We start from the raw sequence: 19,283 nt of genomic DNA, 5'->3' as shown, positions 1-19,283 counted from the left end.
CGCCTCTCCTGCGCCACGATTGGTTGACTCCCCTTCTTGGCTTCTTCTCGCCCAATGACGGGTTACAATGTGGAAAGCTGCGTTGACCTCCCCCCAAATTCACCTCTAATGAGAAGCCATGTTTCGCTCGTTAAGAAGCGTCCAGCAGTTTAACTGCAACCTCCTGACTCTTCAGAGACTCCACGCCAACTCAAAACTCTTCATTTGTACCTCCAAGATGGCCGGCTCGGAGTTCCGGATTGAGCGGGACACGTTTGGCGAGCTCAAGGTCCCCGCTGACAAGTACTACGGCGCTCAGACTGTCAGATCCACCATGAACTTCAAGATTGGGGGACCCAGTGAGAGAATGCCAATCCAAGTGATCAAGGCCTTCGGGATCCTGAAGAGAGCAGCTGCTGAGGTAAACAAAGACTACGGCCTGGACCCTAAGCTGGCAGATGCCATCGTAAAAGCTGCAGATGAGGTTTCAGCAGGTAAACTGGATGATCATTTCCCTCTGGTGGTGTGGCAGACCGGATCAGGGACTCAGACTAACATGAACGTAAATGAGGTGATCAGCAACAGGGCTATTGAGATACTGGGAGGAAAACTGGGCTCCAAGGATCCAGTTCACCCAAATGATCACGTCAATAAGAGTCAGAGCTCCAATGACACCTTCCCCACTGCCATGCACATAGCTGTAGCTACAGAGGTCCACCATGTCCTGCTGCCCGGCCTGCAGACCCTGCACGATGCCCTAGCTGCAAAGGCTGAAGAGTTCAAAGATATCATCAAGATCGGACGCACCCACACCCAGGACGCCGTCCCGCTGTCGCTCGGACAGGAGTTCAGCGGGTACGTCCAGCAGGTGAAGTACAGCATCGAAAGGGTGAAGGCCGCCATGCCCAGGGTGTACGAGCTGGCAGCAGGGGGTACGGCGGTCGGGACAGGACTCAACACCCGCATCGGCTTTGCAGAGAAGGTCGCCGCTACAGTCGCCTCCCTCACCGGCCTCCCGTTCATCACCGCCCCCAACAAGTTTGAAGCCCTGGCGGCTCATGACGCGCTGGTGGAGCTGAGCGGAGCTCTGAACACGGTGGCCGTCAGCATGATGAAAGTCGCTAACGACATCCGATTCCTGGGGTCAGGACCCCGCTCCGGCCTGGGGGAGCTCATCTTACCGGAGAACGAGCCCGGGAGCAGCATCATGCCGGGGAAAGTGAACCCCACCCAGTGTGAGGCCATGACCATGGTGGCCGCCCAGGTGATGGGGAACCACGTGGCCGTGACAGTTGGGGGGAGTAACGGACACTTTGAGCTCAACGTCTTCAAGCCCATGATGGTGAAGAACGTCCTGAACTCCGCCCGCCTGCTCGGCGACGCCTCCGTCTCCTTCACCAACAACTGCGTGGTGGGCATCCAGGCCAACACGGAGAGGATCAACAAGCTCATGAACGAGTCCCTCATGCTGGTCACGGCCCTCAACCCGCACATCGGCTACGACAAAGCCGCGGCCATCGCCAAGACGGCTCACAAGAAGGGCTCCACGCTGAAGGCCGTGGCCGTGGAGCTGGGCTACCTGACCGAGGAGCAGTTCGATCAGTGGGTAAAGCCCAGTGAAATGCTTGGGCCAAAGTGAACTGTGAAAGCACAACCACAACCTTGGAAATTGTTGAACTCGATGAAAAATAACGTTCTAAATCTTTGCGTCTCTTAATAAAAACAGCAAGATTTCTGGGGGTTTTTTTTGTTTTCCGTTTTGCATACTTTGAGACTTAACCTCTTATGTATTATTGATTTAAAGACCTCAGCATCCAGAATGTGGTGTCAGTAAATCCGTTAATGTACACAAAGTTGTATTCTGTACATTTTAATTCACAATGTTTTTTTTTTCTTTTAAATATGAATGGCAGTAAAGTTTTTCATGTTTAAAGAATATGCGGATGTGCCATATTAGCAGTGTCCCATTGAAAGATTAAAAATATATATTATTTACCCTGATTACATTTGTTTTCTTTAAAACATTACATGAGGTGGAAAAAAAGAGCACATTAAAAAGGATATTAAATACTTTATTGTGCACAGTAACAACCAAGGAATAAAAGCCAGTTTAAGCCTAATAATGGCATTTTATAAACATGCAAAATAATAAAAACAAGTACAAGGATTGAGGGGAAAAAAAAACATCTCGTCTTTTATTTGGTCCAGCTGACTTTTGGAATATCGTAATGCTCCGTAAGGTTGTCCAGGTGGCGATTGAAATCCTGCGCAGAAATAAAGCAGCAGCTTTACAGATATACACTTAACATTTGCACATAATTTAAATCAAGGCAATTTTCTATCTCTATATGACAAAGCTAAAAAATAAAAAATACTGGCAATAAAATCTACACGTGATGATGAATAGTTCTCTAAATATGTAGAACCTGACTGAGGTCCATTTTAGATGCCTGGGAAGCAGGATAGACCTGAGACGACTCACCTCAACTCTGTGCTTGTGTGTCTTTGATGCCTTCTTCAAAATTCGCTCCATTTGCTGCAAGAAAAGAGACGGCAAAATTAGCTTTAAAATAAAATATCAATTTATCCCATTGTGATGCCCTCTAAACGCATCCAAAGTTCATCAAAAAAATTTAAACACACAGGTGTTTGGGTTGGTAAACTAATGCATCAGTATTTGTTTCAGAACTTACGTTATACTTGTGTATGTCCAGGTACTTTAAGTTAAATAAAACTGATCAGCTGTTGCAAGATTTCTACTCTTAGTCCTGCAGAATATATCAATAGTTTGCGAAACAACAAAGTTCCAAACTATTGCACCAGTCAAAGTGCTTGTTTGGTTTTGGGAGGGCAAAAGGGTTTGTTTGACTAATGTTGAAAATATTCAATAGAATACTGCTGTACTTTGCAGTAAATAAGCACTTTCTACTTAGCTTTTGCTTTCTTGTCAGATTTCAGATGAAACAAATGTTAATATTAGACAAAAATAACCTAAGGATTTTTTTATTTTTTAAATGCAGTTTATACATTATTATTTAGTTCAGATGCATTTGGGTTATGTGCATGGGAAAGATTCAAAACAATCGAGCCAGTCCCCCTTTAACTTGCAAAAAAAAAAAAACTGTTTTGTTTGGCCTTGTCTAGCTCGCTACTTCAATATAATTAAAATGCAGTGGCATGAGGTTATAAAGGCAGTTGAAAAATCTCCAATACGGCTAAAGTGAAACATTTCTGCAAAGAAAAGTGGACCAAAATTCCTCAACGGAAACATAAAAGACTCACTACTGATAAACTCAAACACCTGTTAAAACGTGGCTGCTATGAGGTTAAGGAGCCATCACTTTTTCTACAAAGCCACTGTAACATTCCCCTTTTTAATTATGTGTTACACAGATATTAGGGGCAGCAATTTCTAGACAATGGAGACCAAAAAGGCTTTCTACCAAACCCAATTTTTGCTGCGTGTCCTGAAACCAGTGACACCAGCTCAGAGATACTCAGGATTTGCACCTACCCTCTTTTCTTGCATCTTGTCAAAAGCAATTTGTGCTGGTGTCCTTTTGTCGATGTACGTCTTCTTTGTTTTCACCTCCTCGTCATCATTTTGGCTCGTCACAACTTGCTCCAGGCGATGCTTACTCTCTTTACTCTTCTTCTTCTTCCTTCCAAAATAAACATAAAATTTGATTACTCTTAAGTTATCTGAACCACATAACATCACTTTTCAAAACTTTCAGCAAAGGTGTTTTTGTTGTCTCATACTTTTACTTTAACTTATTACAACAAAAAATATAAAAACTTTGTTGAGGAAACTAAAACATGTTGTTAATGCAAAAAAAGTATATAAGTTTCATGCAGTATGCTACTCTATATTTAGCACAAAATCTAAAGGCTGGGGTCAAATTTATTTATTTAACTGATTTAGATTCTGTAAGATGGTTTCCTTTAAAAAAAATGCTTCCATGTAATTTTTGCTTGTTAAGTTTAAGAGATTTATATAAAATATGTTTATCTTTTGTCTATGGCTTTAAGTAAACATAAATGTAAAAGACAACAACACTGTCTGGGCAAACATGCTTTTTAAAGTAGATAATGCATGCAATAGTATTAGGCTTGATTTATAGGAGTTGCTGAGCAGATGACCACTTTAATTTTTAAATTGTGTAAAGTAAATAATCTAATCAAATGTTTCACAAGTTACATGCTAGTTTTAAATTATTCTGATAATTGTGCAGAATGTTCTAGTCTAGGTTTGAGCCGATTAAATATGATCAAGGTAGTGAAAAATTAGATGGAATTGCCGAATCGGAAGCCAACTTCAGCTTCGTGTGATTTCAAAACAATGCGAAATGTTCTAGGCCTAGCTTCTTCTTCTGGTGCTAATGCTAAAAATCTAAAAATTTTAAGCTTTCCATGAAAGCAATACATAATGGTGTCATAGAGAGACATATTAACACTTATATGTTCTTAATTTGAATGCCGTTTCCATGTCCACAAATAATATTAATCACAAACGTTAACAAAAATACTATGTGATACTAGCTTACTAGCTAACTAGCTGACTAGCTTCAGAGGCTAACATGTTAACACCAGCTGTTTCTAAGACAGCAACCAACTGTTGAGTTGTGAAAATGCTTCATTAACTCTAGAACACTTACTTCTTTCCTGCCGAAAGCTCTCCTGCACCCTTTAATTTTAGGGAGCTCTTCTGGATCTGATCGTACTCGGACATGTTCGAGAACTTTTCCTACGGTCTTCTTCTCCTTTGTTATGATGCAAGTCAACTGAGCGCATCACTGCTGCCACCTAGTGACTTAAAAAAAGAGGAACAGCACGCTCGAGAACCCGAGTACTTTTGCTTGTAGTGTTTCATCCTATCCAGAGGGGTGCAGTATACTGTTTCTACAGAGCCAAAGAAAGAACGCAGAAAACGGAAGTTGAATACGGTTATGAATGTCAAATAGTAGCATGGTGTGTTATGTCTGTAGGTAACCCTGAATAAAAATGTTTGCCTTCTGTTTATTTCGGATAGCACCGTCCACTCAGTGCATAAAAAGCCATGCTGGAGCGTTTTTGAGCAGAATAAGCACAGTAAACAGGATACAGACATGTGGTTATGCTAAGAAAGTTGGTGAGTAAATGCAACATCTCTTCTCAACATTCTAGTTATTTACTATACTGTTAAAGGTAAACCCCCTTTACACCTAACGCAATCTAATCTTGTGCTGCGTGTTAGATGGTAATGTTATATAGCCAAATGTTTATTGCTTTTTTTCTTTCTTTATGATCTTAACTACTTGTAATCAAATATCCTCAGACCTAATCAGATTTTGTTCACCGTCTTTCAGCTTCCAAAGGGAAAGGTAAAGGCATGATAAAAGAAGAACTGAAAGGTCCAGAGGTGTGTAAAGACCCAGTCAGACTTGCATCGTATGCAGTCGGAGTTAACATCTACAAACAAGGGGATGACCCTAAAATAAAGCCTCCAGAGGAATATCCTGAGTGGTGAGTACACCTGTAACTGTCTTCTGCACAGTTTAGATTTGATTTTGATCAGTGTTGTCACTACTAAGCAGTACTTTTAAAAAAAAGTTTGGCATTTTGCATTATTGGTCTTTCTTCTCATAAAACTCTTTAATCCATAAAATGTACATATATTTTTGTGGTGTCCTGGTTTCAAATCCCCATAGAAGATTTTAAATTCAAATTTGAGAATTTCCTTGGAGTTTTTTTTTTTTTGTCAGGTTTTGACTTTGACTTTTTTTCTAGTGATTCCTTTGTGAGTCTGCTCAATGACTTTTCTGATCAAGCTCAACTTTGTGAAAAGTACCACACACAACACATTTTAAAAGCATGCCACAAGATGTTTAATAAAGGTGTTTTTTTTTTTTTTATGAAAAGGAAGTTGAAAATACCCCTGGCCAATTTTATGGTGGATCTCTAAATTGCGCTCAATGGCTCAACATCTCTTATCGTGACTGTTCTCAGCGCGGTAAAGCAATCTGTGTCTGTGCCCTGTTATCGGAGAGAGCTAAACAGAATACTGACAAACATTGTTAAACAATGTAAGATGGCATGCGAGGTGTTTTTTTTTTAGCCTTTCAGTCACACGAAAAGTTTATTGTGCCATTTTATTATCTTTTAAAACTTTTCAAGCTACCATCTCCGCAGATTCCACACATCCTGAACACAAAACGTTGTCAGCTCTACAGAGCGCTGTGTGAAAAAAATCAGTCACCACTGAGACAATTTCTTCCCCCAGGCTGACTCTGAGCAACATAGTGATCGCTTTACAGTCTTAGAAATCATCTACTCTGCTGTACATAAAATATGCTTATTTGCATTACTACAACCTGTTTTTCTTCATAGAAATGGCTGTACAAACACATACACGCACATAACGTCATTTTATTTCCTCTAAACTCCATATATTAATGCCTAACGTCTGTACACTGAGTGCATAAAACAGAAGTCAAATTCATCATCTTGGCCAATAAAGCTGACTCTGATTTTACTCGTGTCAAAATCAGTGCCGTGTAAGCCTGTACTGTTTACAGCAGATGGACGTTCCTGGACATCGTTTGGTCATGTGTTAATGTCTTCCACTTTCTCTTCTCATTTGTTCAGGTTGTTCCAGTTGAACTTGGGAGAAGCAAAAAAGCTGCACGAGTTGGAACCCGACACCTGGCAGTACTGGAAGCGTCTGAGGAAGGAGAACATGTGGCGCAACAACAAACTGCGCAAGGGGAAGAAGATGTAGAACATGGACTCTATTGACCTGCAGCTTGTCTGTGTTTCAGGGACCTGCTTCGCACTCTGGAGTGAATTACTATAAAAGTGACATGACTCGTGTTCACAACTCATGTCTATAATGATAAGGACTATTTGTCACATGCCATATACTCACCAGGTTACCTGAAATCATGCTACATGTGAACTGTAGTAAAAATCTGAACAAATGAGTGGATTTTTTTTTCTCAGGTTGGTGCTGTTGAGGAAAGGCTCTACCCAACTGGACAATGGAGTCCAGTTCGATTAAAGACGTTCAGTACAAAATAGTGAGGTTCTGTTGGATAACAAAACTTCCGATTTACTGCTATAATAAAATCTGAGACATAAAAATGTATCCTTTCAATTCTGTAACTTGTGTTTTGATTTTCTTTTACAAATCATATTGACTGCACCATTCTGCCTGCGTCTCACTAATTTGGCACCTCATCGCAACAGAACGTTGCAAATATCCCAGATAGTGGTAAAGTAGATAAATGTTGGCGTATGGTATTTGTTAGTCCTTGTAGCTATACAAAAAATAAATTCCAGTTAAAATACATTTACACTCCTGTATTTATTCAGCATTTTGCTTGTTAACTCCTAGAAACATCAATGCATTTTGGGGACTAATCGATCAACACAACATTGTGCATGACTGTAAAGAAAAAGGACAAAAGCAGACATGGCTTTAACTTTTTTACAAAATCTGCTGTATCTTTGTACTGACACTCTCCCGCTCTCCCTGACCATCTTTACTCTAATGCCTCTAAATCAAGTGCAACCATTTAACTTCAGAGATGTTTTTTTTTTTGTAAATGGAAACCACCTGTGTAGTACTTTAAATGTGGATCTGCTTGTCGAGGCCTCAAAAGGTTGGTTGGAGATCATTGTTGTGCAAACATAAGAAATGACGTGTAACACTGCAGACGGGTCAAGGATAAACTTGCAGAGTTAAATTATAAAACACTATCCCCAGAACTGTTCAGTCCATCATTTAAAAAAGAAATCGTGGAACAACTGCAAACCCAGTAAGACCTGACCATCCATCTTCAATGACAATGGCTCGCTAAGCATTAATTAGAGAAGCAGACAAAGAGGCTTGGCAACTCTGGAGGAGCTGCACAAATCTGGCATAATGCTGTAGAGTAACACTGAGCATCATTCAGTTGAAGCATGATGGTGGCAGCATCATGCTGTGGGAGTCTATTTTTACTCAGCAGGGGCAGTGAAACTGGTCAGAGCTGAATATGAGGCCATCCTGGAAGGAAAATTATTTTTAAGGTTGCGAAAGAGTTGCTCATCTTCCAATATGAAACTAGCATTCAGCCATAGCTATAGAAGAATGGTTTCTATAAAAGATGTTCAGTGTGTGTTAGAATTACTCGATGAAAGAGAAAAATAGCAAAAATGCTGTCTCTTCATATGAAAAACTAGTGAACAATTGGAACCGCAGATAGCTCAGCAACATTGACTCAGAAATTAAATGCACGCCACACTTTTCATACTGTTTATAAAGAGCGTGGCAAAGTAAAGAGGGAGTGCATAATTACACAAAACCCTGCATAAATATGGATCTATTACTGTTCTGACACCGTTTACTCTGTTGGCTTTTTGTCTGTGGTCTGACATCTGGCGCCATTTGTTCTAAATGTGTGAGGATGTTTTCGTAAGACCTAAGGATGTCCTAAAATATACACCGTAAACAAGCTTTTATTAAGCAGTACAGTTTTATTTTACTTTGTTTTTTTAAAGTTGGGTTGTATTAATGGAGTAACCATGGAAACGTCTCATGCAAATGACCGTAATACGTGCCAGGGATGACAGAAAAAAAAAAAAAAAGAGGAACCGAAATGAGAAGCAAACTATCTGGGGAACCAAATCGGGTTAGATTAGGAGAGCGACAAGGTGTAAAAAAAAAAAATGCGGCGGATATCTGTGTGACTCAAAGGCCACCTGCTCCTCAGTCACTCGCTCCGAGATTTACCTTCAGCTCGGACTTTTCCGGTAAACTCAAACTTATTTCCCTCACTAGTACTCTTTGCTTTCTTGGCAGCTCATGGCGGAAGCGGCAGCTCAGCTGTAAATCCGAACTGCAGCTTCTTTTGTTCGTTCTTGTTTTAAGTTAACACTTTTGTCTTATTGCGCTAACATGTGTTGATTTCCTCTGAATTCTTGCTCTTTAGTGTTTTACAGGCGGGTTTTCATAAGCTCTTAACGCCGGTGGTTTTTCTGGCTACGTATATTTACCGTTCTCTATGTGCTGCCAGGTACAGTGTCTCCTGTGAACTCAACGCATGCGATCTAATTTGTGCCTGTGTCTGGATTTTGATTTTTGCTGCGAAGGGTAAAAAATAAAAAAATAAAATAAAAAACGGGGTTAGAAGATTGGAAAGATGAACATCAGCAGTCTCGGTGAAGAAGGGATGAACAAGCTGTCAAAGATGCTGGACAACTCCAGTTGTGGATGGAGGCAGCTGGCCAACGCGGCGACTGAGCACCCGCAATTCCGCTGCAGGTGAGAGACCCTGAAGGCATCGTGAATCAGCAGCCTCATATGATCAAAAACACTTCACCAAAAATACCCTTCTTTATTTCATCTTCTTCCAAACATAATGTCTGTTGCTTAATTTTCGAGGGCGTTGCCGCTCCAGGTCTGCATGACCCTAATCATCTTTCTACCGAATTTTGTCTTTGCAGTGAAAAGGAGCTGACCAGCTGCTCCATTCAGGTGATGGACGCTGCAGGCAGCCCTTCCCGCACCCTCCTGGCATGGTTAGCGGATCGTGGCTGCTCCATTGACTTCCTCCAGCACTATCTGAGGAAGATGGACCACCAGAAAGCTCTGCAGTTCCTCGCCACCGCAGGTAAAACGGAGACGGCAAGCGATTCATTCAAGATCCTTTTGACATTTTAACAACCACAAATTTAACACATTTCCATTGGAATACTTAGAGATTTTGTGTGTGTGTGTGTGTGTGTGTGTGTGATAGACATTCACAAAGTAGTGTAGAAAGAAGAAGTCAAAGGTAGAAGTGGAACAGACAAATATTTTGCACAGATAAAAATCATAAAAGTTCGAGATGCATTTGTATTCAGCCAGGTCGAGCAGGGTTATGTTATAAAACGTCTCACCCATGAATTAATCATTTAAAAATGCAGAGAGCATGGTAAACCTGTGACCTACATTAATAGCTTTAGGAGAAATATTGAGTCTCGGGGAATTCAGGTGTGAGAATTTGTTGGCACGACAACTATTATTTATGTTATATTGACCTTAATCTGAAAAGTGAAAGAAAGCCAGAAGGATTCCCCACTGCAGACGCTTACATTTTTTCTGAGTTTGAGCTTTTTTGAAACCAAAATTGTGCAAGCATTGTTGCTCTGTTGCTGCAACTGTAGAAAGAGGCAGTCCTACAAAGAATTGACTTTTTAGATTCTTATTTGTGGAAAAAATGTATCATTTTGTTTGCGATACTAGTGCAAAAAAAAGTCATACAATCACAAAATTAGATCAGATCTACTGCTGGTTATTGCTAATATTTTCCTTCCTTGCCATCCTGCTCTTTGTGTGTTGTGGCAAGATAACCAATAGCCAAGTGAATCCCCGTTTAATGTCACAATTTAATGTCGGGGAAACATTAAATCATTAACTACTTATTAAAAATCCCAACACATTCATTCATTGTCTAAAAGAATAAAATAAAAAGGCTCCTGCCAAATGTGCTTTTGTTTTGTTTTTTATTAAGTTACTGTAATTAAAGATTTTTTTAGACATCTCCAAGAAAATAGATCAAAAACCTTTCTGCACCAAAGCTTATAAAGCCAGATGGATCAACATTTCTCCCTTAAGTATTTGTGGAAAAATACTTTCTATTTCAAGCCCAATGTCTTTTGCCTTCTTTTTTTTAGACTAAACATTTTTAAATATACAAACAAATCTTATTGAGTGATAATTGACTTTCCAGAGTGAAACAACATAAAGAGAAAATGTTTTTGATCCTGTGCTCCTTTATAGTTTGTGAAATTTGACTTTTAGACATGCTTCATCATACCACTTACAAGTCACTACATGCTACGCGTAACAGTATGTTTGACTATCTTATGCTGGAACATGTCTTAATAGAAGAATAGTGCGTTCCTTCTTGTAATCCTCGCTGTTCGTGTTGTGTGCTTCTGTTTAGTGTTGGAGCAGATTAAGATCACAGTCCAGCCACAGTCTCAACAGGCTCCTCTGGGGAGCAGGGTGGTTCTGACATGCAGGGCCTCCGGACCTTCTGGACTCAGCTACCAGTGGTTCAAAGGCAAAGAGGAGGTCAGAGAAGTGGCTTATAAATCCTCTTTATAACTCCGTTGTTTCTTGTTGTCATCTAAGTCTATGTGGATTATTTTTGTGCTTTAGATTTTACAAGAGACGGGAAGTTTGCCAGAGTTGGTCCTTTGCCCTTTGGGTCCAGCCCACCAGGGTCACTACATCTGCAGGATCAACCATGGAGAAAAATGCATCTTCTCCACGTGGGCTCATGTTCGACTGCTTCACTCTGCAGGTTCCAGTTCAGGTATGCTTGTTTTTTGTTTTTCCCGCCTTTACCCACATCTCGCAGCATGTGGTGCAGGGTGATGGAAAACAACTGTCATGGCAGGCTGCAGCAGTATGTTTCCAGTAAGTGGACTGCGAATCAGTCAGCAGCCCAGCTCCCAGGCAGCATCTGAAGGGGATGTTTTGGTCCTGAAGTGCAGAGCAGAGGCTAACCCTCCTCCCCAGTACAAGTGGTATCACAACAAAGTGCCCATGCCTCAACAAAAAGCATGCTCCCTCAGGGTAAGTTCATTTAGAAAACCTACAATGAGGTAAAGTTTAATTATTGCGCATTAATGCCTTTTATTGCCAGTCAAATCTTCTAAGTTGGACAACAAAGAGCAGTTTTTTTTGCAAAAGTATTAATACTCGTTGAGCTGTTATGTTACAAATGAATGTTGAAGGTTGGGACACTTAATTATTGGACATTTTACTTAGAGGTCGAGTTTTCCAGGCTTATGACACAATTTCTTTGTGAGATATGATTTAGATGACTGAAGAACAGTTATTTTCAGTCTATGAAGTAAACTGTTTTTTTATTGACTGAATCAATTGCTGCATTAAGATCAACAATACCGATACAAATCCAGGTTAACCTTTTTGTAATAATCAACGATTCTGGATATGTTTCATAACTGGACCTCACTGGAATTATCTTGTAATAATATATAAAATAAAAAGGTTTAAATGGTTTAAAATCCTCGTCTTAAAATTCTCATGCTGAGTCTGAGCTTTAAGTTTTCTACCTAGTTTTAGACAGCAAACTGACTACATTTTGAACTAGTGGATATATTGGTGGGTAAAAAGTTTAGCATAGTAAACCTTGTTTGTGTTACTTGAAATTAGTTTGGAAAAACCTCAATATTTTCCAAGTTTTGTGCCTCTAATATTAACTTTTGTGAAAAATTAGATAGTTGCTAATGGGTTTTTCTCCATTTCCTTGATACTTTCAGATTGTTTCTTTTTACCTGTTTAGTTATGTTATTTGTCCAGGGTGGTTTTGGGGACTGATTGTCTGGGGCAATAGCAAAAACTTCCAGACTTAAGTCACGCGATGGTCTTGTTTCTGTATGAGCTTGTTCCTGTAAGTTGCTACTGTTTCCTAGATCCCATGTGTGACCACAGAACACAGAGGGGAGTACAGATGCAAGGTGTTTAATTTGTATCACGAGGCCTGGAGCGACACGGCAACAGTGACAATTGGTGAGGCACAGATACTCCTGTCTCTCATCTATCACTTATATATACACTGCTCAAAAAAATAAAGGGAACACTTAAACACTTAAGTGAACACTTAAGTGTTCCCTTTATTTTTTTGAGCAGTATATATATATATATATATATATATATATATATATAAACAATGATTATTATGATTGAGTGATTTCAACAACATACTGTTGTCGTCAAGCAGTGCAACGAATATCTGACACTACACATGTTCAGCTTCACACTGAACCATTTTGTAACAGCTAACTCTTCCTGTTTTGTCACGCAGGCCCGAGTTCAGTCACAGACGCCTCCTGGGTAGAAGTTGATCGGGGGTTAGGTATGCTGTACTTTCTGCTAGAATATTCAGGGGGAAATATAGGAACTACATCAGTAATATACTTCCTCTGTCCTTCAATATACCGTTATTCCTGTTTCTCATGTTCTGTTTGTCAGAACTGTAACACAGACATGGGTATGCATCTTTCCGTTTTTTTATTTTTTTGATTTATGTCGCCAGAGTCTCAGGAAGTCCAGAGGTCGACGACCAGATCAGGAGTAAACCCAGTGCAGGAGATGGCCTGTCCTCCCCCAGCAGCCAAGAATTTCTATGGTTAGTTTTACGCAAACTGCATGGAGTATCTCCACATTAAAAGTCGTGGGTTTCACGGTTCCACCATCGTATTCCACTCAGCTACAGACAAAGTTGCTCTCCTGATTGGCAACATGCACTACCACTACCACCAGCAGCTGAGTGCTCCCATTTCTGACGTCCACGAGCTGACCAACCTGCTCAGGCAGATGGACTTTAAGGTGGTCTCCCTGCTTGACCTCAACTGTCAGGAGATGAACAGCGCCGTTACTGAGTTCCTGCTGCTGCTCGACAGGGGCGTTTACGGTCAGTCCACTTACTTCTCTTCATGCAGCAATGGATGCTCCGAAAGTCTGTGTCCAGCTAAATAAAATGAGTTTTTTTTTTCAAAACAGGATTCATTTAAAAGTAAAACTTATTGTTTATTTGAACTGTGTTTTTTTTTTTTTTTGTTTTTGTTTTTTTTACATGGATTGATAATACAACACACGACTGCAATGATCTACAAAAGAAGAATTAGTTGGAATTTAATATGGATTTTCTCCATTTAACACCTGGTGAAATTTGTAAATACGAGCTCAATAATAGAAATACATCTCCACCTGTATTTAAATTAAATATTCATAAGCAAGTTGCACCTCAACCATTGTATTTTTGTAGGCATCAACAAACATCTGACTGAGTGGAAACTGTACCAGTTCTTGGTAAAACTGCTACAGTTTATTTAAAATGTTTGGTAGAAATTTGAACGTAGACCCCAAATTTTTGTACTGGGTTAAGGTTGGTCCCATTATGTTAATGCCTGCTTATTCATTCGTTTTTATGGGTCTGTTAGATCATTTTTGTTTATTTGTTTAATTTAGGTCAAATTAAGGTTGTCCAAAACCTCGCCTTCAGTCCTCCAATCACTTTATTTCTTCAAGTAATTCTTACAAAGTAGAAACCCAAATCATTCAGAGCACCCCAGAATCACGACAAGAGTTCAGCACCATCATTCCCCTTCAAAAATAACTACTAAAATAAATAAGCTAAAGGCTAAAATTACTGTGACATCCATATCTACGATAATCGTATGTAAACATTTTAACTAAGCTGCATGTTTTTGATATTGTTCTTTACTTCTGCAGGGCTGCTGTATTTTGCCGGTCATGGCTATGAGAACTATGGCAACAGTTTCATGGTTCCTATTGATGCTCCGGCTTCCTACACATCGAAACACTGCTTGTGTGTGCAGAACATACTGACCAGGATGCAAGAGAAAAAGACTGGACTCAATGTCTTCCTACTGGACATGTGTCGCAAAAGGTATGCCTATAGGTTAGTCATTAAAGTATGTGTGTATGCCATGCAGCTTACTTTTGAAATCCCATATTTTTCTAGAAACCCAAACGACGGGTTGATCGTGCAACCGGGAACACTAAAAGTCACGGCCAACATAGTGTTTGGTTATGCCACGTAAGTTGCTGTTTTTGATCACTTGTTCCAATGCAAAATTGTTGTCTGTTTTTTTAGCGTGTTTTTCTTATCACTTGTGTGTAATTTGCCATGCGTAGATGTGTGGATGCTGAAGCGTATGAGGTAAAGAGAGAAGATGTGTCAAATGGCATCTTTATCAGCTTTCTCAAACGGCACGTGTGTGAGGATGAGAAGGTCACCGTGATGCTGGACAAAGTTGCCGAAGGTAGCGCTCTCTCAGTCAGCACTGCTTGCACATTGCACATCTTATGCTACAAAATAGTAATAATAGTGTAATAGTGTTATCTGATAGCTGACATTTTTGCAAACACAGCACACTTAGACCAAGACTGTTCCTCATGACATGATCTGATATTGATTTGTATCCTGCAGGTATTGATCCTGTAGAGGTTAAACTACATCTAAATGCATGTTTTATGACTATAAAGCAGTAATAACACACTCTACTTTGTTATTGGTATGTCTTTGATCAATGCACACCAAACTAGGCAAATTAAGTTATTATCCTTTCTCAGCTGGTTGAAAAACTCAAGAAGCTTTTCAAATGAATGCATTAGGTCTTCCTGTTGCATATTGATGATCTAGAGAAAGACTTCTGCAAATGCTCTAATTCTCTTTCGATCTTTGTGATAATAATGTTCCTCTAATGTGTCCATGATAAGTGGATCATGTTATCACAATGGGTGGACTTCTGTGTGCTAGTTAGTGCAGAGTCATATGAGGCGGAAATCTGACAGCCAGAATGATGGGTCAGAACTAAGCAAGAGTTAATGATGATATATTCAATATGTTATGCATTTATTGTGAATGAAAAACTTTTAGCAACTCTTATAGGATCTTTGTCTCACTCAGGTGAATCTGGATATAAATCCTAATGTACCTGTGTTCTGCTGAGGGAGGTGAGATTTAGATTTTCCTTGTATTCAAAGTTGCTGATTCTTTCCAGACATGGGTCGCTGTGCGATTACAAGAGGAAGGCAGGCTCTGGAGCTGCGCAGCAACCTGTCTGAGCGGCGTTCCCTCACAGACCGCATTCAGCCATTGGACAGTTCTGCCTCCGATTCGGCTCGGAATCTGCAGTGGGCCATCGCTCATGGTAGAAAACTGAAAAACGCATCTGATTTAAAATGCTACTAAAGTTACTCATTATAGTTTTAGATCAACAAATTTAAGGATGTTTTTTGTTTTACCAGTTCTGCCTGAGAGTCGCTCCCTCAATTTTGACTGCGGTGTGAAGGTCCAGCTCGGGTTTGCGGCAGAATTCTCCAACATCATGGTCATCTACACTCGAATACTTGAGAAACCTGCAGAGATAGATTCCTGCAGCGCTCAGCTTGCAGACTTCCCACAGGTGTGTGACTCCTGGGGCGACTTATTTTTATCCAAGATTTTTTATGCACTTCAAAATAGAAGCTAAATTAACACCAAACTAAATCTTATTTGCATCAAGTTTCAGTGATATGATTAAAAGCATCAAAGCCAGTGGGTATGAGGAAGATGTCACCTTTAGTAATGTGATGTCCTACATTTCTATTTTCATGGAAGTTTATAAAATACTAATTGCTGTGTTTTTTTTTCTTCAATTTGATGCTTAAATCCTGCTTTAACTGTATATTTATAAATGTTTGCACTTCTTTTGAAAAGGATCCTGCTTTGCTGGTAGAGCCACTTAATATTAATGAATTAATGTCAAAAAGAGGTTCATGAATAAGACTTTGGGGAGACAGATGAAGTAAATAAGGAAGGACTTTTATAGTTTATATTTTCCTCCGGAGGTTTTTTTCTCATTCTGATAGAGACCTGCTGGCCTGTCCAGAATGCCCATAAAATTCATCAGGTTCTTTTTTCTCTCTCTTGTACGTTACTGACCGTAAAGTGGATCATTTGATGAACTTCTTTGTTGCCCTTTAACAGCAGTTCTTGTTACCTTGTGTTGGAAATTTTTCCCCTATCTTTTATGAACCTCAATTTTCTAAAGTTACTAACTAGAGTAGCAAAGAGTAAGTGCCAAAAGCTTATTCTATCTTAATAAATTGTTACTAAACATCCATCCTCTAGACATATTGACTATTACTCAAAGTAATTTATAGTAAAGCAGATGTTATTACTCTTTTCAGTCCTAAGCCATTTTTGTTTTTGCTTCTACCAAATAAAATGTTATCTTGGGCCACAAAACCCTAAATTACCGTTTTTAAAGGAATTAGCTTATCATGATAAACAAATAATCGTAAAGTTTTTATAGTTGAATTAAAGACACATAATTTTATTTCTGCTGTTGGTTTTTATGACCAAGATAAGAATTTTGTGAACAGACAGAACTGCCACACCGCCACAAGCTTAAAATTATACACATTGGTTCTGTTGATTTAATGTTTGATTTGAACAACTTTTATATTTTATTTAATATTTCATACTAATGTATTAAGCATCCCAGAAAAAACAACATTAAACTGTTTTGATATGACAGAAGAATGACCTGTGAAGAATGTGCATAGAGAGAGTTTTGTAACATTATTCTTTTTAAAACCAGTAAAACCAAAACAAAAATCATTTGGTCGCTCTTAGGTCTTTAAAGACTTGATGTCCATCTTTAAAAAGCACAAAAACTGGGCTAGGAGTTTCATAATGTTTCTGATTTTCCTTTCACAGGAAGTGGACATTGACCTGAAGAAGAGTAACCAGGAGACTCTGTTTGAAGCCGGCTGTTTGCTGCTGATTAAGGAGGAACTTCCCTCAATGGAGGAGCACAGTCTTTACACACGCATCCGCAGTCTGCAGAGACTCAAGGTCAGAGATCTGCTTGTGTTTACATATCTTGATGAAAACATTAAAATGTCTACTTTGAAAAGTAATCTGCAGCAGCTTTTTTTTCAGCCTTGAATTTAGTTATACATTACTTTCAAAGGACCTGGACGCTCTTGTAAACTTTAAATGTTGGCTTAATCAATTTGTTGTCCAAGCTTTCCTTGGACGGACAAAGGCTATGTTTTATTAATTTAAATAAAGAAAAGCCTGATCTTTCTGACATACAGGATGTGTTACAGGGTCTTAAGATCTAATTTAAATTTGGACCTTTGCTAAAATATTTGTTAAAAACCCAGCCAGGTGTTGCAAATTAGCAAACTATTGTATACCCCTTGTGCAGAACATTAGTTGTACTCTATGTCTTTTAAGTTTATTTGTAATGCATTACGCTTAAAAATCGCAATATTCTTGCGATACATAATACATTTATTAAACATTGGATGACTCAAGACTTTTGCACAACACTGTGACATTTTAAAATTTACATTCATTGTGCAAAGTGAAAAAAATCAATAATTTAATATAGACATACAATAAATACATAAATGACGTAATGTTGATGCAAAATTAGAAGTTCCTTTTCCAGGATGATTCTTTTCATAAAGACAGACAAACAGTTAAAGATTTTTGTCTGAGTAATTTCACAAGGTTATTCTTCTAAAGAAGGCATTTTGCTTTTCATTGAACTCACAGAGGGACCTCACCTTCACCGTCTGCCTTCACTACACGTATTCCAACATGGATGAAGAGGTGGTGGAGCAGCTGCCAGTCTCGGTGGGCAAACCCTTGGTCTCCAAACTGAACCTCCACGAATCTCGAATGTCTAGCATCTGCTCTGCCATCCCGGGCCCCAGCCTTGACTCCCTCAGCTGCCCGGAGAGCTCCTCCTTTGCCTCCATCGATTCTCCCTCAAACACGTGGCCACACTATGGAGACACTGGCAGCTCAGTTTCCCAGGCTGACTCTCTGACTTTTTCCAGGGGTGCCAACGTACCGGAGGAGAGCGACAGTCCGGGAGAATTGGATTCGCATCAACCTCTGACTGCCAGTAAAAGCTTGCCCCACAGTCAAGTCAATGAAATTAACTACAAATTTAGTGACATGTACAACCTCCATTCTTTATAAACATCTTACTCTAGGACATTTTTTCCACGTTTTTCTATGCAAATTAACATTTCAAACTATTTAAGACTGAGGGGTTTTTTTTGTTTTTTTTTTTACATCTAAATATTAACAAAAATATGAAATGTATGAAACAGACTGAGTAAAAGATAAATATTATCTTTGTGTATGGTGTTAATCACAAGTGTTCTTAATTATGATGTGTTTTTTTCTGTAATGCTCTGCGGCGTCTCATAGGTTAATAGAAAATGAATGTGTGCTTTTCTGCTGGGGCTAATTGCTGATTTGCATTCAGTACATACCATGTATAAAAATGGTGTTGATCATATTGCACATGTTTAAACGTGGATAGATTATGATTTTATAATGTGCACTAAGACTAAGAATATTCCCATGTTTTGTATACAATAAAAAGCATTGCATAACAAATAAAAAAATACAACATAGAAATTTTTTCTACACATATATTTTTGTCATTTAGTTAATGTGTTTATTTACCTAATATTTTGTGCTAACAGAAATGTACTACCCCTCTTTTGTTATAAGTCTGTTCTTATTTGTATGATACTACACTGAATACACTGAGTTAAAGATCAAATTAAACAATTAAATGTAGTATGACTTCATCTGGTTTGCTTAGTTTAGCATCATTTTACAAGCTTCTTATCCATTTGGACTGGAAGTTGGGTGTGATGGTGTTACAAACCCTTTTCAATTACAAAACCAGGATAATAATGCATACAATAATCTACA

The 19,283-nt window shown here is 39.1% G+C and overlaps 4 protein-coding genes across 4 annotated transcripts; 3 read left to right on the top strand and 1 right to left on the bottom strand.

Annotated features, from left to right (window-relative positions):
* Positions 1–52: 52 nt before the first annotated feature.
* On the top strand, positions 53–1,980 carry fh (fumarate hydratase). Its single transcript, XM_008406931.3, has one exon. It carries the CDS (start codon positions 119–121, stop codon positions 1,616–1,618), a length of 1,500 nt encoding a protein of 499 aa, XP_008405153.1. The 5' UTR covers positions 53–118; the 3' UTR covers positions 1,619–1,980.
* Positions 1,981–2,035: 55 nt separating this feature from the next.
* Positions 2,036–4,788, bottom strand: fam32a (family with sequence similarity 32 member A). The gene is made up of 4 exons (XM_008406932.3): positions 4,638–4,788; positions 3,494–3,641; positions 2,462–2,515; positions 2,036–2,243 (listed from the first exon to the last, which is right to left on the bottom strand). Exons 1-4 carry the CDS (start codon positions 4,709–4,711, stop codon positions 2,175–2,177), a joined length of 345 nt encoding a protein of 114 aa, XP_008405154.1. The 5' UTR covers positions 4,712–4,788; the 3' UTR covers positions 2,036–2,174.
* A 95-nt stretch (positions 4,789–4,883) lies between these two features.
* On the top strand, positions 4,884–7,309 carry mrpl54 (mitochondrial ribosomal protein L54). The gene is made up of 3 exons (XM_008406928.3): positions 4,884–5,110; positions 5,328–5,484; positions 6,607–7,309. The coding sequence occupies exons 1-3, from the start codon at positions 4,984–4,986 to the stop codon at positions 6,737–6,739; spliced, it is 417 nt and encodes a 138-aa protein (XP_008405150.2). The 5' UTR covers positions 4,884–4,983; the 3' UTR covers positions 6,740–7,309.
* A 1,075-nt stretch (positions 7,310–8,384) lies between these two features.
* Positions 8,385–18,993, top strand: malt2 (MALT paracaspase 2). Its single transcript, XM_081606430.1, has 16 exons — positions 8,385–9,265; positions 9,448–9,614; positions 10,932–11,062; positions 11,150–11,306; positions 11,391–11,569; positions 12,433–12,529; positions 12,825–12,875; positions 13,056–13,148; positions 13,230–13,433; positions 14,255–14,432; positions 14,508–14,582; positions 14,681–14,808; positions 15,550–15,699; positions 15,797–15,954; positions 17,253–17,390; positions 18,102–18,993. Exons 1-16 carry the CDS (start codon positions 9,144–9,146, stop codon positions 18,531–18,533), a joined length of 2,460 nt encoding a protein of 819 aa, XP_081462556.1. The 5' UTR covers positions 8,385–9,143; the 3' UTR covers positions 18,534–18,993.
* Positions 18,994–19,283: the final 290 nt, after the last annotated feature.

Source organism: Poecilia reticulata, chromosome 4, assembly GCF_904066995.2.
Source record: "Poecilia reticulata chromosome 4, P_reticulata-male-v2, whole genome shotgun sequence".
Taxonomy (NCBI): Eukaryota; Metazoa; Chordata; class Actinopteri; order Cyprinodontiformes; family Poeciliidae; genus Poecilia; species Poecilia reticulata.
Note: the sequence above shows the minus strand (reverse complement) of the source record. Positions and strands in the feature narration are given on the sequence as shown.